General features: G+C 52.9%; 2 protein-coding genes across 6 annotated transcripts; one reads left to right on the top strand and one right to left on the bottom strand.

The window, feature by feature from the left end:
* Window positions 1-740: 740 nt before the first annotated feature.
* Rrp9 (ribosomal RNA processing 9, U3 small nucleolar RNA binding protein) lies at window positions 741-9,905 on the bottom strand. Its single transcript, XM_048416961.3, has 15 exons — window positions 9,584-9,905; window positions 9,254-9,336; window positions 5,306-5,415; window positions 4,869-4,936; window positions 4,746-4,787; window positions 4,343-4,469; window positions 3,332-3,456; window positions 3,157-3,249; window positions 2,685-2,785; window positions 2,465-2,599; window positions 2,319-2,381; window positions 1,976-2,121; window positions 1,816-1,895; window positions 1,141-1,214; window positions 741-901 (listed from the first exon to the last, which is right to left on the bottom strand). The coding sequence occupies exons 1-15, from the start codon at window positions 9,674-9,676 to the stop codon at window positions 808-810; spliced, it is 1,434 nt and encodes a 477-aa protein (XP_048272918.3). The 5' UTR covers window positions 9,677-9,905; the 3' UTR covers window positions 741-807.
* A 494-nt stretch (window positions 9,906-10,399) lies between these two features.
* On the top strand, window positions 10,400-15,875 carry Parp3 (poly(ADP-ribose) polymerase family member 3). Of its 5 annotated transcripts, none has more exons than XM_048416959.3 (11): window positions 10,400-10,547; window positions 11,121-11,304; window positions 11,786-11,911; window positions 12,096-12,284; window positions 12,489-12,612; window positions 12,693-12,919; window positions 13,129-13,278; window positions 13,437-13,523; window positions 13,750-13,927; window positions 15,007-15,162; window positions 15,512-15,875. In XM_048416959.3, exons 2-11 carry the CDS (start codon window positions 11,128-11,130, stop codon window positions 15,679-15,681), a joined length of 1,584 nt encoding a protein of 527 aa, XP_048272916.1. In that variant the 5' UTR covers window positions 10,400-10,547; window positions 11,121-11,127; the 3' UTR covers window positions 15,682-15,875. The 5 variants fall into 5 exon arrangements, with proteins under 5 accessions (XP_048272916.1, XP_048272917.1, XP_048272915.1 ...); XM_048416960.3 differs by having other exon boundaries at window positions 10,411-10,547; window positions 11,126-11,304; XM_048416958.3 differs by lacking the exon at window positions 10,400-10,547 and adding an exon at window positions 10,789-10,925 and having other exon boundaries at window positions 11,861-11,911.
* The last annotated feature ends 586 nt before the right edge of the window (window positions 15,876-16,461 follow it).

The following is a 16,461-nucleotide window of genomic DNA, read 5'->3' as shown; positions in this document are numbered from 1 at the left end:
CTGTCCATCAGCCTGGTTATCTTTTTAATGGGACCCAGAATGGGTCACTTAGCTCTCAATCCTCTCATGGCTTCCCTCTGCCCTTCTTCCATCATCTGACCCAGCACAAGCTCTCTGGGGCAGGGGTGGGGCAGTGTTCTCCTCATCACTTCACATCTCAATGTCACTCCTCAAAAAAGCCTTGAGGGGCACCTGACCATCTGCCCTACTCCTCTACCTCCCCAGTCTCTCCTCCCCTCCACTGCTGCACCCCTACGACAGGAGTGAACCACCCAACATGTAGAAGCTAGTATCCCTCTGGTGCGCTCTCCAGAGGGTCCCTGCCTGGGCTCCTGAGATCAGATCAAAGATCTCTTCCCCAGTCAAGCATGGCAGACTCCCACTTCGGGGGCCGTCTATCCCTTCCAGCTTCCTGAGGGTAGGGAAGTAGGGTCAGCCTGACATGTAGGCCCTGCTATCCCATTTAATCCTCAGACCCCAGTTAGAACTTGCACACAGAACCGAAAGCCAGAGCTTCTTGGCTGATGGGTGAGCAGACTCTGACCCTGTCAGCCCATCTTGGAAAGCAGCTGGCTGACGAGGTCATGCAAAAGCCAGCAGAGGTTCCCACCCACAGTCCTCTGAAAACAACCAAAGGCATTCAGCTGACAGCTTGCCCTTCCACAGGTCTCTGCCAGCTCCTGGTCCCCGTCACACACACCCCTGATGCTTACCCTCCCAGGAACCAGAGGAACAAGGTCTAAAATAGGAGGCTTTAATACAAAAAGGGGGGGCAGGGTCTAGAAAGCACTTAAATAAGGACAAGTGTCAGGAGCCAGCAACAGGGGCTGCAGGGGCTCTGCGCAGCGGGATGATGCAGACTGAATTCCGAGCCTCTTTGATCCTCCACCACCGGCCAAGCCTGTGAGGAATGAGAGCGCCAGCTGAGGCAAACCCACACTCCCCCCCCCCCCCCCCCCCCCCCCCCCCCCCCCGCACTCCAGTCCCATCTGGCCAGTGCCACCTTGCCTTCAGCCCCACCTCCCATCACCCTGCCCTCGGCCCCACCTCCATTGGCCTGCCCTCAGCCCCGCCTCCCATCACCCTGCCCTCAGCCCTGCCCCCCATCACCCTGCCCTCAGCCCCAACCCCATCACAAACCTGTGCTCCTGGCCCACTCCAGCCACCAAGAAGTCCCCAGAACTGGAGAACTTGAGGCTGTTGATAAAACCAACCTGAGGGGACACAGAAAGACATCAGAACAGTCCTCACCACAGCTGCCAATATCAATCAAGAGCCTGGTGAAAACCTGCTGCCCGCTATCTCTGGTCAGGCAGACCAGTCCTTTCTCCCTGCAGCCTTAGCTTCCCAATCTGAGCCAGGGGAAACAGAGCCAGCCTAGCAGGGGATGGATTCAGGAGGCAGTGCCCATCGAGTGTGTCAAGAGCTACCTAGGGCCTGGAACCTGGCAGTGGGGTACGAGAAACCCCAGAACAGCCATCCCAACTCAAGCTGCCCCTGACATATCCCGCTACAATCCCACAGGTCACTCCAATGTGGGTAATTCCATACACCCCCACCTGGTCTCAAGCCAGTACCAGCGAGGCAGAGCTAACCCCAGTGCAGGCCTCCACCCTCTGGCCATGCTACTCTCAACCCTGGATACTGAAGCCAGGACAGCACAGGGCGGAGAGGTAGGGGGCAGAGCAGGAGGAAAGAGGGGTCCCTGCCAGAACCTGTGACAGTAAGTGGCCTTGCTTGTGGGAAAAGCAGAAAAAGCTCATTCCAGGGGCCCCCAGAGTCTGGCAAAGACAGGCTTATGCATTTACCACTTACCAGGGGGATGTCACAAAGAGGGTCAAGCTGTCGGAAGCCCTCTCCACACTGCCAAAGCCGCACACAGGCATTGTGGGAGCCTTGGAAGACAGAGGGTCAATGAGTAACACCTACACCAAGTCACCTTGTGCCCCTCTTTCCCCCTTCACAGAGCACCCACCTGTGGCCACAAGGTCTGTATTAAGTAGGGCCGCCACCGATGACACCCAGTAGGGCTGCTCCAGGCCTGGCTCCCCATGCAGTCCGTGAGCTTCCCGCTGAAGGGCAAGTGGCCGTTTCTTGGAGAGGCCCCACAAGGCCACGGAGCTGTGGGTAGGGAAGAGAGTCTGAAGGGCAAGAGCAGGACAGAGGCAAACAGCAGGGAGGACCAAGCACACAGGTCAGCTGAAGAATATGGATAGGGTCACTGATCCAGATGGATTCCATGAGTCAAGTCCAGGCCATGACAGGTAGGAATGGTCATAGCCAGCAGTGGTCAGTCACATCAGAAAGACAACTCTTACCCATCATCTGCACCGGACACCATGTGCTCCTCATTGATCAGATGAATACAGTCAATGGAGCCCCTAGAAAGAGAAAGTGTGAGGAACAAGGTCCAGCCCTCTCACCAGCCCATAGAGACCCGGCACGCCACAGCAGACTGCCTTACTGGTGGCCATAGAAGACAAGCTGGGATTCCTCTGGAATCTTCCACACACGCACAGTCCCATCCCGGCCCCCAGCTGTCACACAGCACTCTCGGCTCAAGGCATCCAATGCAGCCACAGCATCCTGGTGCCCAAAGCTGGGGGGAAGAAGAGAGAGTCACATGTGAACTTAGAGGGATACGTGAACCGGCATTCACACGCTATCTGCCCGAGCCTACTCACAGGGTCTCCACATAGGAGTTCTCGGCTGCGTTCCACACCTTCACTGAGCGGTCGTGGGAAGTGCTGTAGAGCTGGTGGGTACCTCTTCGGAAGGCCAGTCCCTAGAGAAGATGGGGAGGGGCAGCAGGGTCAGGACTACAGCAGAGGAAACAGAAGCCAGGCCCAGAGAGGCTCGCCTAAAGCAAGTCACGTGACACAGGAAGCCTCCTCCCACAGAGCACTGAAGATAACACATGAGGCCCTATGTGGAGTCAAGAACACGCGTGCCTGTACTCAAATAGCTGGACCTCCTCAGGCCCTCCTGGCTCCTGTACCAGCTGGACCTGATCTCCATCCCTCCCAATGTCTTCAGCACACTTAGGACCCTTCCACAGCACTTACTACCCAGAGGGGAGGTCCCCAGAAGATGAGCTGGGGCCCAGCACCAGGTGGGCCCACGCAGCAGGCATCCACTAAATACCCAGAGCCTCACCGACACAGCGTCCCGGTGTCCCGTGAAGGTGTACAGATGCTGGCAGCTCTGGGCCTCCCAAATTAGAATGAGTTTGCTTCGGTCACCAGAGGCCTGTGGGAATGAAGACAATAGCCACAAGCACACCCTGCACACCCAAACCGCCCACCTGCCTACAGGGCCAGCCCAGTCTTACAAGGTACTTGCCATCAGAGGAGATGGCCATGCAGAGGATATGGCTGCTGTGGCCTGAAGGCTGCCCCTGGGTACCCTTCTTGGCTCGAGGAATCACGCGCAGCTTCCGCCCAGTCTCTACACTCCCTGCCACCAAGAGAGGAAAGAGATTACTGGGAAGGGGGACACCACTGACTTAGCCAACCACCCCTCCCCCAGTATGAAAGAGCTGTATGAACAAGCGTCATGAAGGGAGCCCTGTACTTGGGTCAGAGGACCCAGTTCAGCTGCTGTGAGCGTCTGCACAAATCACTTTGATCTCATCTGCCAAATAGTAGCAATAGTCCCCAATGGCAGCCGTGACCCCCCCCCCCCCGCCAAAGGAGGGAGAAGAATTTAAAAGTGCCTTGGAGATTGGAGGTATTCTCAGTGGGGACCACTTGCCATGTGCATGAACCTCAATGCAGTCCCCAGAACCCACTCGACTGCCACAGGTTGTCCTGACATCTCGACACATGGGCTGTGGTATAGGTGCACACCACGCACACAAAATAAACAGTATTAAAAAGAAAAAGGAGGGAGGGAAGTGAAGAGAGAGAGAGGGAAGTGCATTGGGACTGCTGGCATGACTCCTTCCTCGGATGAAGTTGGAAGGCGAGCTAGGCTCAGGTGTGGAAGGCTAGGAATCTAGAAGGACCAAGGACTGCATCGGTCAGTGTAGAGCCTTAAACACCTCCCAGCCCAACTGCCCATCTGAGGCCTCAGTCCCTATCCTCGATGTGTGCAGAAAACTGAAGGATGGGACTTGACCATTCAGTGATCAATGAAAGATTCCATTCAGTGTCCATCCAGCACAACGTTGGCCAGCTCCCCAACACAATCCTGTCTTTGCTCCATGGAGCTCAGAGGCCCTACCTCTAGTTGGAAGCTTCCATCATCACTCACAAAGCTCCTCCTGGGTAGCAAACCTGCTTCCAGGAGCTTCCATCACTAGGGCTCCTCACCAGATACATGCCCTCAAGGTCTCACTCACACTTAATGATGGTGCAGTCTTTGGCAGCGGAGAAGATGGCCAGGTCGTCGGGAGTAATAACCAAGCACGTGATAGAGAGCTGGTGGCCCCGTAAAACTCGAATGTCGGTGGGAGCCGGGGCCTGGATCTGAGCAGATAGGGACCAGGTCACTATAGTTGGAACCATGATGACACTACCCACCCAGAACTATTCTTACCCACCCACCCTAGCCAGAAGGAAAACAGGACCCAAGGTTACGAGAATAAGACCTTTCATTACCTAAGCCATATCTTCTTAAGTATCTACCACTGTATCCCACAAAAAGACTCCAACAGCCTGAGGGGCACTAAGCCATCTGCTTGTCAACCCAGGTGAGTGCACGGACTCTTTCTAACCTTATACCAAGGTGCCCTGCCCACTCACCTCCTTTGCCACCGACTTCTGTAACCTGCCTCTCTGCTCGAGCTGCAAAAAGAAGAAAGAGGAATGAGGAACTGGGAGGAGGCCCAGTCTCCCCCCACACTCGCCGCTGCCCTCCACACTCACCACGTCTTCTTTTAAGCGTCCCGCCACCTGATCCTCCTCAAATTCACGAGCTTCAGCCTTCTCCTCCTCTGTGCAGGACAGACCAGTCCAAGGCTGAGATCCCCTCCCCTCCTCCCATCCCGTGCCTAGCCCTCTACCCCAGGGCTGAGGCACAAATGACTATCTTATAGGCACTTCTAGCAGAGGGAAGAGAAAACTAGACAGTCCCTTCCTGACTTCGTTTATCAGACTGGGCTTCGCTCCCCTCAAGTCTAGTCTGTCCCGGGGAATACCGACCCATTAGAGATCCTAGACACCCTCCACAAGGTGGCTAAGATTAGCAGCACTCACAAACAGGGGGAACCTATGAGTGGTCCATCAGATGGCTGGGGCTACAACAGGGACAGCAGGGAGGCTCTGGCAGAAACCCCGGCCTTCATCTAGCTCCCCCAGCTCACCTTGCTGCCTAAGCTGTTCAAGGTAGAGTTTGGCCAAACGTAGCTTCTTCTCCTGCGGAGTCTCCTCTAGCTCCTCCTCCTCCTCTTCCTCTGTTTTCCTTGGAGTCAAGCTATGGAAAGAAGGGGCTGGGTCTAAGGGGCTGGTTCCACTCATCTGGCCCCTAGACTGGGTTTCCTCAATGCTAACCCTGCCCCTGCCAATCCCAGGGCCAAAGACACATGCAGAAAACAGATGCGACTTGAGACTTGACCACTGAAGATCCCACTCAGGGTCATCCAGCACAATGTGAAAATGGCCACCTCTCCCCAACACCAGGAAATGATTATAAAAGCTCAACAATATAGGAAAAAGAAGATTCCAAAAGCTTCTAAGAGAAACCAAGTTGTATACAAAAGATCAGAAATAACAATGGCAGGCTTGCAGACTTAGCTCAGTGGCAAAGGAAGCCAAACATGCTTGAGGTCCTGAAATCAACAGCCAGTATGGGGTGGGGTGAGGGGAGAAGGGGAGGAAAAAAAGAGAACAAAGAGGAGGAGGAAGAGGAGGTGCCTAGACAAAACAGTGACAAACAATGGGTATGGCTCAGTGATAGACCATGGGCTTAGCCTATACAAGGTCCTGAGTTCAATTACCACCGCCAAAAAAACACATTATCAAGCCAGGGTTAGTGGCATACCTAAAATCCTAGAATTTGGAAGGTAAGACAGAAAGACTGCCACAAGCTCAAGGTCAGCCCAAACCAGAGTAAGTCTATCTCAAACTCCCTGCTAAGGATTGTCAGGTGTACACAGTGACAAAGAACTGATCCTTTCCTCCTACGGAGCTTCAAAAACTAGAGGAGAAGGCACAAGGTACTAGAAGCAGGAAATGCAACATGCAGAACAAAATACTACAAACAGGAGACACAACACAGAGAACAAGGTACTAGAAACAGGAGACGCAATACGTAGAACAAGGTACTAGAAACAGAAGACAACACGTAGAACAAGGTACTAGAAACAGGAGATCCAACATGCAGAACAGAAAAGGCAATGCCAGGGAGACAACTGCTCCAAGAAACAGGGCAGCGACTTCCAGCAGAACCCAAGAGACAGACATCTCTCGCTGCCCCAGCCTCCTCCTTGGACCCCGAGGACTAGGTTCCAAAGGAATCCTAAGAAGTACTGACTTAGCCCTGTATTGGTGAATTTCTTGCTGTCACTTCCAAGCCAGGCCAGCTGAGGATGCTCCCTTCACTCAAAAGTTTCAATCTGCTCCTGGGAGCTGGAGGTAGGTGTTAAGGGAGTGCAGGGTTTGTGGTCCCTCTGATCACAAGACATCCAGTCTGTTAGCTGCTCTGTTTCCCAGCACCCACTAAGATCATGCCCAGGACTTCCACCAGAAGGGATCTTAAAACCTGTCAGGAAGCCCAGTGTGGTGGGGTATGCCTTTTTCGTCTTAATCTAGCTATTTTTAATGAAATTTTTAATAAATTTATTTGTATATTTTACATTCCAGCCACAGATTACCCTCTCTCTTCCCCTCCCAGTCCCTCTCTCCACCCGACCTCTGTTTTATCCCAGCACTTGGGAGACAGAGGCAGGCAGATCTCTGAATCTGAGTCCAGCCTGGTCTACAGAGCAAGTTTCAGGCCTGCCAGGGCTACACAGTAAGCACCTGCCTCAAAACTGAGACACCTCTCAGGAAGGTCAAAGCCAGGGCATACCCCAGAGTTCTGACTATACAGAGTTTACCCAAACCAATCAGTCAGTTATTCAAAGGTTACTAACAGGAAAGTAGAAGAGACAGGCTCAGCAGAATGCCAAAACTTATAACCTGGATTTAGCAATTCTGCTTTTTCTTTCGTCTCCATTTTCCCAGAGGTGGTTTCTCCATGCAGCCCTGGCTATCCTAGAATTTGCTCTGTGGATCAGGCTGGCCTTTAACTCAGAGATCCAATTGCCTCCGCCTCCAGAGTGCTGGGATTAAAGGCGTGCACCACCACATCTGGCATCATTTTTTGTTAAAAAGTAGCTTTTGTAAGAAAAGATATTTCAGACCTAAATTTTACGTGTGTATACATTTCTCTTATTTCTGTCCATGATAGAGGATCAACAGAATAAAACTGAGAGGTCCTTCTATAGTTACAGTTTGTTATACAACTTTGTACAATACTTAAGTGGGCTGGGAAGATGGCCATCAGTTAGGAACTCTTGCTGTTCTTGCAGAGAACTGGGTTCAATCCCCAGCACCCACACTGGTGCTCCCAAACACCTGTCATTGCAGTTCCAGGGGATCCAAAGCCCTCAGTCCTTCTGGAGCACCTGTACACAAGCTCAGCATGGACACATATATACATATAAATAAAAACAAACAAAAAACTTAAAATGTTTAGCGCAGGTCCTTGAGTTTTAGGCCAGCCTGGTCTATATAGCTAGTTCCAGGAGAGCTACATGGAAAAACCTTATATCAAAAGAGGCTGTTTCTATGTGCGAGTTAAGGCAACAGTCATTGACTTTTAGAAGCAGAATTGCTAGCCAGGCTGGTAATCCCAGCAATCAGGAGGCAGAAACAGGTGAATCTATGAGTTCAAGGATCTATGGTAAACAGAGAGAGTTCCAGGACAACTGCTACACAGAGAATCCCTGGTCGGGGAAGATGGGGACACAGAACAGCTAAGTCCAGTTGATCAGAATGATATCAGGATTTCCTGAACTGAGAACCTCCACCCCTAGGGATGACACCCTGTCCCAGTCCTTTGAAACCATAAAGTCACCCCCATCGCCTACTGAAATGGGGAAGTGTCCGAACCCCTCTATGAATTCTATATGCACCTACCACCTGCCCTTTTTTTGTTTGCTTGTTTGTTTGTTTGTTTGGTTTTTGGGTTTTTTGGGTTTTTTTTTTTTTTTTTTTTTTTTTTTGGAGACAGGGTTTCTCTGTAGCTTTGGGAGCCTGTCCTGGAACTAGCTTTTGTAGACCAGGCTGGCCTCAAACTCACAGAGATCTGCCTGCCTCTGCCTCCCGAATGCTGGGATCATCACCGCCAGGCCCTTTTATCTTTCCTACCTTCCACCATGACAAACTTACAACCCAAACGTGTCTCTGACCCCTGAATGCCTTCACTACCACTCCATGACACTCCTCATCTCTCTAAGCCCCAGTTTTTTTTGGGGGGGGTTGTTTTTTAGGGCTTTTGTTTTCTTTTTTTAAGACAGGGTTTCTCTGTGCATCCTCCTTGGCTATCCTGGAACTAACTCTGTAGACCAGGCTGGCTTCGAACTCAGAAATAGCCTGCCTCTGCCTCCTGAGTGCTGAAATTAAAGGCGTGTGCCACCACTGCCAGGCGCCAAGCCCTATTTTAAAAAGCTTCTTCACTCCTCAGAACACATACCTGCAAGATCCACACCTCCCTATAACACCTCTCTCCCCTTGCTGCCCATCTGTGGCCCCAACACTAAAACCAGTCCCTAATGTTAGAGTCACAGGAAGGCTAGATATACCTGCCAAATAAACACCGCGTTTTTAACTAGGAAGCAAAAACTGTCAGATCATTTGAGTCCAGGAGGCCAGGACAACCTTGGCAATACAGCAGAGATTTCATCTCAAAAAGGACTCCAAGGACATCAGTAATTGTGACACTGCGTGAAAATGGAATGAAGTTGCAGGTGTGCCCTGCAACCTTCTCCCCTTGCCTCTCAATCCAGTCTTGTGCCTGCGTCCTCGCCATGAGACAAAAAAAAAAAAAAAAAAAAAAAAAGTCTCAGGCTCTCCCACAAGGATCCAGGGCCCTGCCCATAGTCACACCAGAGATAAAAGACATCTCACAGCCAGATACCCGAGCAAAGACCCACGATCTGTGAGCCAACGGCAATCCTGAGTTCTCCAGCTCTATTACTAGTCTCACTGACTCGTCCATTCACCGTGAGCCTCAGTTTACCCTTCCCCTCGGTGGAAAAAATGCTCACCTCTCAGTCTCAGAATCACTGGAAATTTCTTCATTCATCTTGCCACCACCCTTGGATTTGCCTCTGTCCCCAGCAGAGTCGACCTGGAAATAATACGATCTTTTCTTGCTCACGAGCCTGAGAAAGGCAGTGGCTCTTGGCCCTGGCCAAACGGAAGGCCTTCCAGGATTCGGTGGGTAGGAGAAAGAGGTTGGGGCTGCATCCAGATGGGACCCTGAGCAAAGGGATGGGGCCCTGGGCGAAGGTATGAGCCCCGATGAGTGCCCCGGGATGGAACGATGGCTGTCGCAGTAGCGAGACCGGTCGTGCCCGAGAAAACGCCATGCTCACCTTTCGCCGCCGCTTGCCGGCTCCCGCAGCGGCCCCGGGCCCGGGGGCCGGCTTTGCCCGCTTACGAGTTGCCAATGCGGTGGACATGTTCATCAGGATGCTTCTGTGGCAGCGGGAGAACTCACATGGCAGCTAAACCCCGGCCGCATGGCAAGACCCGGAGCCCTAATAGGCTCCTACGGCGCGGCGGGCCCCGCCTTCCGCAGCTCCATTGGACCTTCCAGGAGACTCTGTCACTCCCCCAGTCGTCTATTGGGCAGACCGGTTGGCCACGCCCCCCAAAGCTCCTATAAACTCCAGCACCGACGAGCCTAGACAGCAAGTCTCTCTTCCTGTTTCCGGCTTGGGCCTGTGGCGCTTGCGCTCTACTGCCGCCCGGTTTCCAGGGAGGGGTGGGGCTAGGAGGCCATTCTTTGTGCTTGAGCCTCGTAACCACTGGAGGGCGAGAGAGGTGCTGAGTTCTTCGTTCCCAGAGTGATTCAATTTTTTCCAGTCTGGGGCGGGGACACAAGGCTTTTCAGCCAAGCTCTAAAACATAGAGAATGGAATCCAGGCAACCCTGGAAGGTAGACAGTATCTAAACCCAGGTCAAAGTCGGGCAAATAGCGGATACGTGCGGCAAGAGCCTGGTCGAGGCTGCACAAAGGGTGTGTCGGGTCCTGAGGTTTTAGATGTGTCCAGATTAGTGTCCTCTCATCTGTGGCACAGTCACCAACTTCGGCCTGCCCAGTCTCTGACTCACCCCACTCGTTGCCAAATAGCTGGAATTCTACACCCCCCTATGCTCTTTCCCCTCCTCTGGTGGTTGCTGGGAAATCCCTACCATAAGAGAAGCGGAAGGCTCTGAAAAGGGTCACCAGACAAGCCCGAACTTGAAACTTGTTTCTTGGGTGGTGCACTCAGCATTCCTGATACCAGACCGGGTGGGTGACAGCCACCTCTTCCAGGGTCCTGCTTCTTTTGGGTGAGTGTCCTGTGACTCTTCTCTGAAGTCCTCTGCGGGTCAGGGAAGGATGGGTAAAAGTGATTTATCTCTGGCAGTTGGAGGCCACTTATCTGAGACCTTGGCTAGCACCCCTGAACTCTGGAGTGTTAGGAAGAGACTTCTATACCTCAGCTCTAGAGGAGTAGATCTGGCTGCCGAAGTGCTGCTTGTAAGCGCCCTGCCTTCTCCCACCTCCCAACCCCATAGCTCAGAAGATTCAGTAAGCAGTATTGCCAGATCCAAGCTTCCTGACAGGAGGAGGAAATGCTCTAGGAAAGGAAGATGCCAACAAGTGGGAGTGGCTAGTCTGCTTTCACTTTTTCTGTTACCTCAGGGCACGCATGAACGGCAGCGAGGGTAGGGATCCGATTTCTTCCTAGCCCAGGGTGGGCAGACTGGGCAGGGTGGGCAGTCTATCGTTACACTTGCCACCAGGGGAGAGAGCATATCAGAGGTATAAAGTGCAGTTTTAGAAATGTGGATTTGTATAGCAAAAAGAGGAGGCCAGCCTCTTAAAAGGCCAGCCTGAACACTCCCTACCCTTCACCCCAGGATAGCCATGGCTCCAAAACGAAAGTCTTCGGTGCAGGCTGAGGGCTCCAAGAAGAGACGACAGGGGACAGGGGAGGAGGACAATTTCCGTTCCACCGCCGAGGCTCTCAGAGCAGCTCCTGCAGACCAGCGCATCATCCGTGTGGACCCCGTATGCCCACTCAGCCACAGTCCCAAAACTCAGGTGAGCTCCACCCGTGTTCAGGTCACAACCTTCTCCTCCTTGGGGGTCTTTATTCTAGCCCAGTAGCTCAAAGTCTTCAAGGAAGCTAGGGATTGCTTACACGTCTTCTTAAGACTGCGGAGGGAGGTGTACTACATTCTGTCAGATCAAGGTGTGTCTGGTCTGACCACCAGACATGGGAGTTGCCTCTTGCATCACACTCAAGGATGGGGTCTGACTCGGTTTCCCCAGGACTCACCGGTGCTCCCTCAGACTCAGCCCTCAGGGCAGAGCCAGGTCTCTTTCAGATTCCCCCACCCAGGAAATAGACGCGTGTTCTCCAAATTCCCTCTCCCACAGCAAACCTTAGTCAAATCCAGTCAGACTGTGTCCCCAACGGCACATTACACCAGGTGCCAAAATAGAACCTCTTGTGATGTCCACCAGTATGCACGCCCAGCCCATGCCCAGCCCAGCTGCCTTCCGGCCTCACCCCTCGCAGGTCCACGAGGACTATGATTGTACCCTAAACCAGACCAACATTGGCAATAACAATAACAAGTTCTACATCATTCAGCTGCTGGAGGAGGACGGTCGCTTCTTCTGCTGGAACCGCTGGGGCAGGGTGGTGAGTGACCCATTACCAGTGTTCTTCCCACAAACCTCCCTCCTCTGCACACATTTCAAGAGTCCCCAAAGAGCCACTGTTGCTGGCTGTCCCACTTCACCTTCCGCCGTTGAAAGGCAATCAGCCTAGCCCAAGGCCAGCACACATTTCTGATGGGCACACCCCTGAAAGTTGTCACTTACAGGGAGAGGTGGGCCAGACCAAGATGAACCCCTTCGTCTGCCTGGAAGATGCAAAGAAGGACTTTGAGAAGAAATTTCGGGAGAAGACTAAGAACAAATGGGAGGAGCGGGAACACTTTGTGGCCCATCCCAACAAGTACACACTTATTGAAGTGCAGGGAGAGGCAGAGACTCAAGAGGCTGTGATGAAGGTGACAGGGGTAGGGCAGTGGGGGCAGAGGGAAGGGCCTGCCTGCCTGCCTGCCTGCCTGCCTGCCTGCCTGCCTGGCAGTGTACACTCAAATACTGGCATCTTTCTCTGACCTCAGCCTGGGCCTTTACAAATGTCCTGCCCCCCCCCCCGGTGTGAGCATCCTGCCCAGCTGCTCCTGCCCACACAGGCTTTCTCTCTGCAGGTGGACGGAGGCCCAGTGAGGACTGTGGTTAAGCCCTGCTCCCTGGACCCTGCCACTCAGAAGCTCATCACCAACATCTTCAGCAAAGATATGTTCAAGAACGCGATGACCCTCATGAACCTGGGTGAAGAGGGGCTCTGAGGGGAGGGGCAGGGCCCCCGATATCAGGGAGTGCAGGACTGAGACTATCCCTTCATCCCCCAGATGTGAAGAAGATGCCCTTGGGAAAGCTGAGCAAGCAGCAGATTGCACGAGGCTTTGAGGTCTTGGAAACTCTAGAGGAGGCCATTAGAAACCCCACTGGTGGTGGTCAGAGCCTGGAGGAACTGTCCTCCCGTTTCTACACCGTCATCCCACACAACTTTGGCCGCAACCGGCCTCCTCCCATCAGCTCTCCTGAGATCCTTCAGGCCAAGAAGGACATGCTGCTGGTGAGGGCAGGCGGTCCCTGAGGGTACCAGACAGACTGGGCAAAGAGGAGAGGAGCAGATGGTCATGGACTCCAGGTTACAATGGGCAGGCTGAGGGCCAAGAGAGGAGAAAGCCAGACAGAGAAATGGGGTGGAGACAGACAGGTGGAAGAGGCTGGAGGTGGAAGTGGAAGCCAGGAACAGACAAGCTCCGGTGCTCATTATCCTAGGTGCTGGCAGACATTGAGCTGGCCCAGACCTTGCAGGCAGCCTCTGGGGAGGAGGAGAAATTGGAAGAAGTGCCACACCCACTGGACAGGGACTACCAACTCCTCAAGTGCCAGCTTCAACTGCTGGACAATGGGGGGCCCGAGTACAAGGTGAGCTCTGCCCACCCGCCCTTTAGGTACGTGGGAAGCCCTGGTTCTCCGTATTCTCTCCTACATGTCCAGGCCTAAGAAGAGCTGTAAAGTGAGAGACCACAGGGCACTGGTCCCCAAGTCTCCCAACCTTGGTCACCAGATTCTGCTCTCCCCAGGCAATACAGACCTATCTGGAACAGACTGGCAACAGCTACAGATGCCCAACTCTGCAACATGTTTGGAAAGTGAACAGAGAAGGGGAGGTAAGGGGTATTCAGCCCCTATATCACCACCCTGTCCCTCAGGGGATAACATTTACTTACCTGCCCCTTGCTAAGTTGGCTCAAAATCTCTGATCTGTTTCCACCAGGCCTAGTGTATGCCAGCTACCTATGGGGCCCTCAGCTTTGGTCACGCCATCCAAGAGGGAGGGACCCATGAGCCTTCATGTGACGTTGTCATTACCATTTTCCACTTTTCCCCTCTCAGGGAGACAGGTTCAAGGCCCACTCTAAACTGAACAACCGGAGGCTGCTGTGGCATGGCACCAATGTGGCCGTGGTGGCTGCTATCCTCACCAGTGGTCTCCGAATCATGCCACACTCCGGTGGCCGTGTTGGCAGGGGTATCTACTTTGCCTCAGAGAACAGCAAGTCAGCTTGCTATGGTGAGGTTCCCTTGGGCCAAGACCTGGGTTGGGGTGGAGGCACAAAGATGGGCTAGGCCCAGTCCTGAGGGAGGAATCCTGAAAATATTGCTGACCTGAGTGCACAGTGAGATGCCCTAGGGCTCAAAAACTCAAGAAGCACCTGGCAGTCAGGGACATGTCATCCTGGAAGGGGTGGGGGGTAAGAGCAGCAAACAGACTCTGAGCAGAAAAAGAGAAATCGCGCCGGAGAGGGGAGAAGGCTGCGTGCGCCAAGCCTTGCCAGTGTGTTCTGTGCGGAAGGAGGGGCAGGGACACGGGACCATAAAGCCACAGAGAGCCCGTGTGGATGTACACACTGAAGAATCTCAGTGGCTGCAGCGGTGAAGTGGATGGCAGAGGGATGGGGGTGGGTTCTGTCTCTCTCTGCCTCTCTGATTCTGTCTGTCCCTGTCTCTGTCTCCCTCCCACCCCCATGAACACTGGCCCTGGCTCCAGGGCTCCAGAACTGAGATGAGGGAACCCGTGAGCAGAGTGTGTGAGGCAGTAGTGTGGCAGTATGTGGCAGAAGGCCAAAGGCATCTCCGGGGACTTGCAAATTCATGGTCAGGGTGTCCTTAAGTGACTCAAGTGACCCCACCAGCCCAGGCTGAACACATCTCTGGAGGCTGCCATCACGTGCGAGGCCAAGAAAGCAAGGTTTAACCAAGAACAGATAGAGCTGAAGTTCTTGGTGGACAAAGAGATCTATCAAGAGGACAGGGGACCCCAAGAAAGACAGGCTGCCAGGGGTGGGGGTGCTCGCCTGAGGGGTGCCAATGACAAAGTAAACAAAGTAGGGAGAGGTGCCCCTTCCCAGCTCCCAGCCTGGGGTACCATCACTGATTCGTTAGTGGAGAGCCTGTGGGAGGTGGGGGAAGGGAATGGGAGGGACAGGGAGGCCACTGAAGTGGGAGGGAGCAGGCCAGGATGAGGGGTGCTGGACGGTGGCTAGGGTGGCATGAGCTGCAGAACCGGCACAGACAGCACTGCCACAGCAGGAAAGAGCTGGTTAGGGGCCTGAGCTGCTTCCTCCTACCATGAGCCTCTTTGTCCTCTAGTTACTCCCATGCGTTGTGGGGGCCACCAGGTGGGCTACATGTTCCTGGGCGAGGTGGCCCTAGGCAAAGAGCACCACATCACCATCGATGATCCCAGCTTGAAGAGCCCACCCCCTGGCTTTGACAGTGTCATCGCCCGAGGCCAAACAGAGCCTGGTGAGCCCCAGATATTGGATGGGTCTATAGACAAAGGTGGGGTTGACATAAGGGACTGGGGACATCCTCAGAAGACAAAAAGGAGAGCGGACTGTAGAGACAAAACCATACAGTCTTCCTGGGGGAACTGATTCCCCCAGTCGTCCAACAAACACCCACTGAGTCAACAAATCCCTCCAGGGTGTCAAGAGGGCTGAAAAAAACATGCCATTGACAAGCATTAGTCTGGGGTTTTCAGGGGGAAAAATGGGAGTAAGGTGGTACTCCCTGTAGCAGGTGGCAAGTCACAGGGAGCAAGACATAGGTAGCACTTGGCACCAATGACCCCTTGACAATCCATCCCTTTCAGATCCCACCCAGGACATTGAACTAGAGCTGGATGGGCAGCAGGTGGTGGTCCCTCAAGGTCGACCTGTGCCATGCCCATCGTTCCAAAGCTCTAACTTCAGCCAGAGTGAGTACCTCATATACAAGGAGAGCCAGTGTCATCTGCGTTATCTGCTGGAGATTCACCTCTGAGTGGCTTGCCCTCCCAAGGTCCTGCTAGACTGGGCCATGATCTTGATCTTCACTCTCCTCAGTCTGGCTCCCATATTTCCTTTTGCCTCCCAAGAATATAATCCATGCCAAGCACATTGGCACACACCTATAGTCTCATCTACTCAGGAGGCAGAGGCAAAATAAAACAAACAAACAAACAAACAAACAAAAAACACTACCCTGAGAGCTGGTGCCAGCCTGGGCTACATAGTAGGACATGTCTAAAATGAAAATTACAATCATGAGGCTAAATAGTGAGTTCCAGGCTAGCCTAAGCTACAGAGTATGACCCTGCCTCAAAATATAAAAGTCAACATTCTGTCAACCATGTGTAATCATGCACTTAGTATAGTCATATACTCCAAGATTATATAGCCTAATGACACTGTTGTCATCCCAGTCTGTGTAAACCATCTGCACACAATGACAGAATCACCTAGTGGCATGTTCATGAGATGTGTCACCATCATGACTGTTCATTGTCATTATCTGTAGTCATTGTGTTGTGCAATAAACTCTTAAACCCATTTCTTCTGTCCGACTGAATTTTGTATGCACATCTTCCTAAGCCCTTTTGTGCTTCACATCTACAAGTTCAATTTTTATATTTATTTATTTTTATTTTCTATGCATTGGTGTTTTGTCTGCACACATGTCCATGTGAGGGTGTTGGGTCCCCTGGAACAAGATTTTTACAGACAGTTGTGAGCTGCCATGTGGGTGCTGGGAATTGAACCTGGATCCTCTGGAAGAGCAGCC

This window comes from Myodes glareolus, chromosome 4 (genome assembly GCF_982192425.1).
Source record: "Myodes glareolus chromosome 4, mMyoGla1.1, whole genome shotgun sequence".
Taxonomy (NCBI): Eukaryota; Metazoa; Chordata; class Mammalia; order Rodentia; family Cricetidae; genus Myodes; species Myodes glareolus.
The sequence above is the reverse complement of the archived record's forward strand: the minus strand, read 5'-3'. Positions and strand labels throughout refer to the sequence as shown.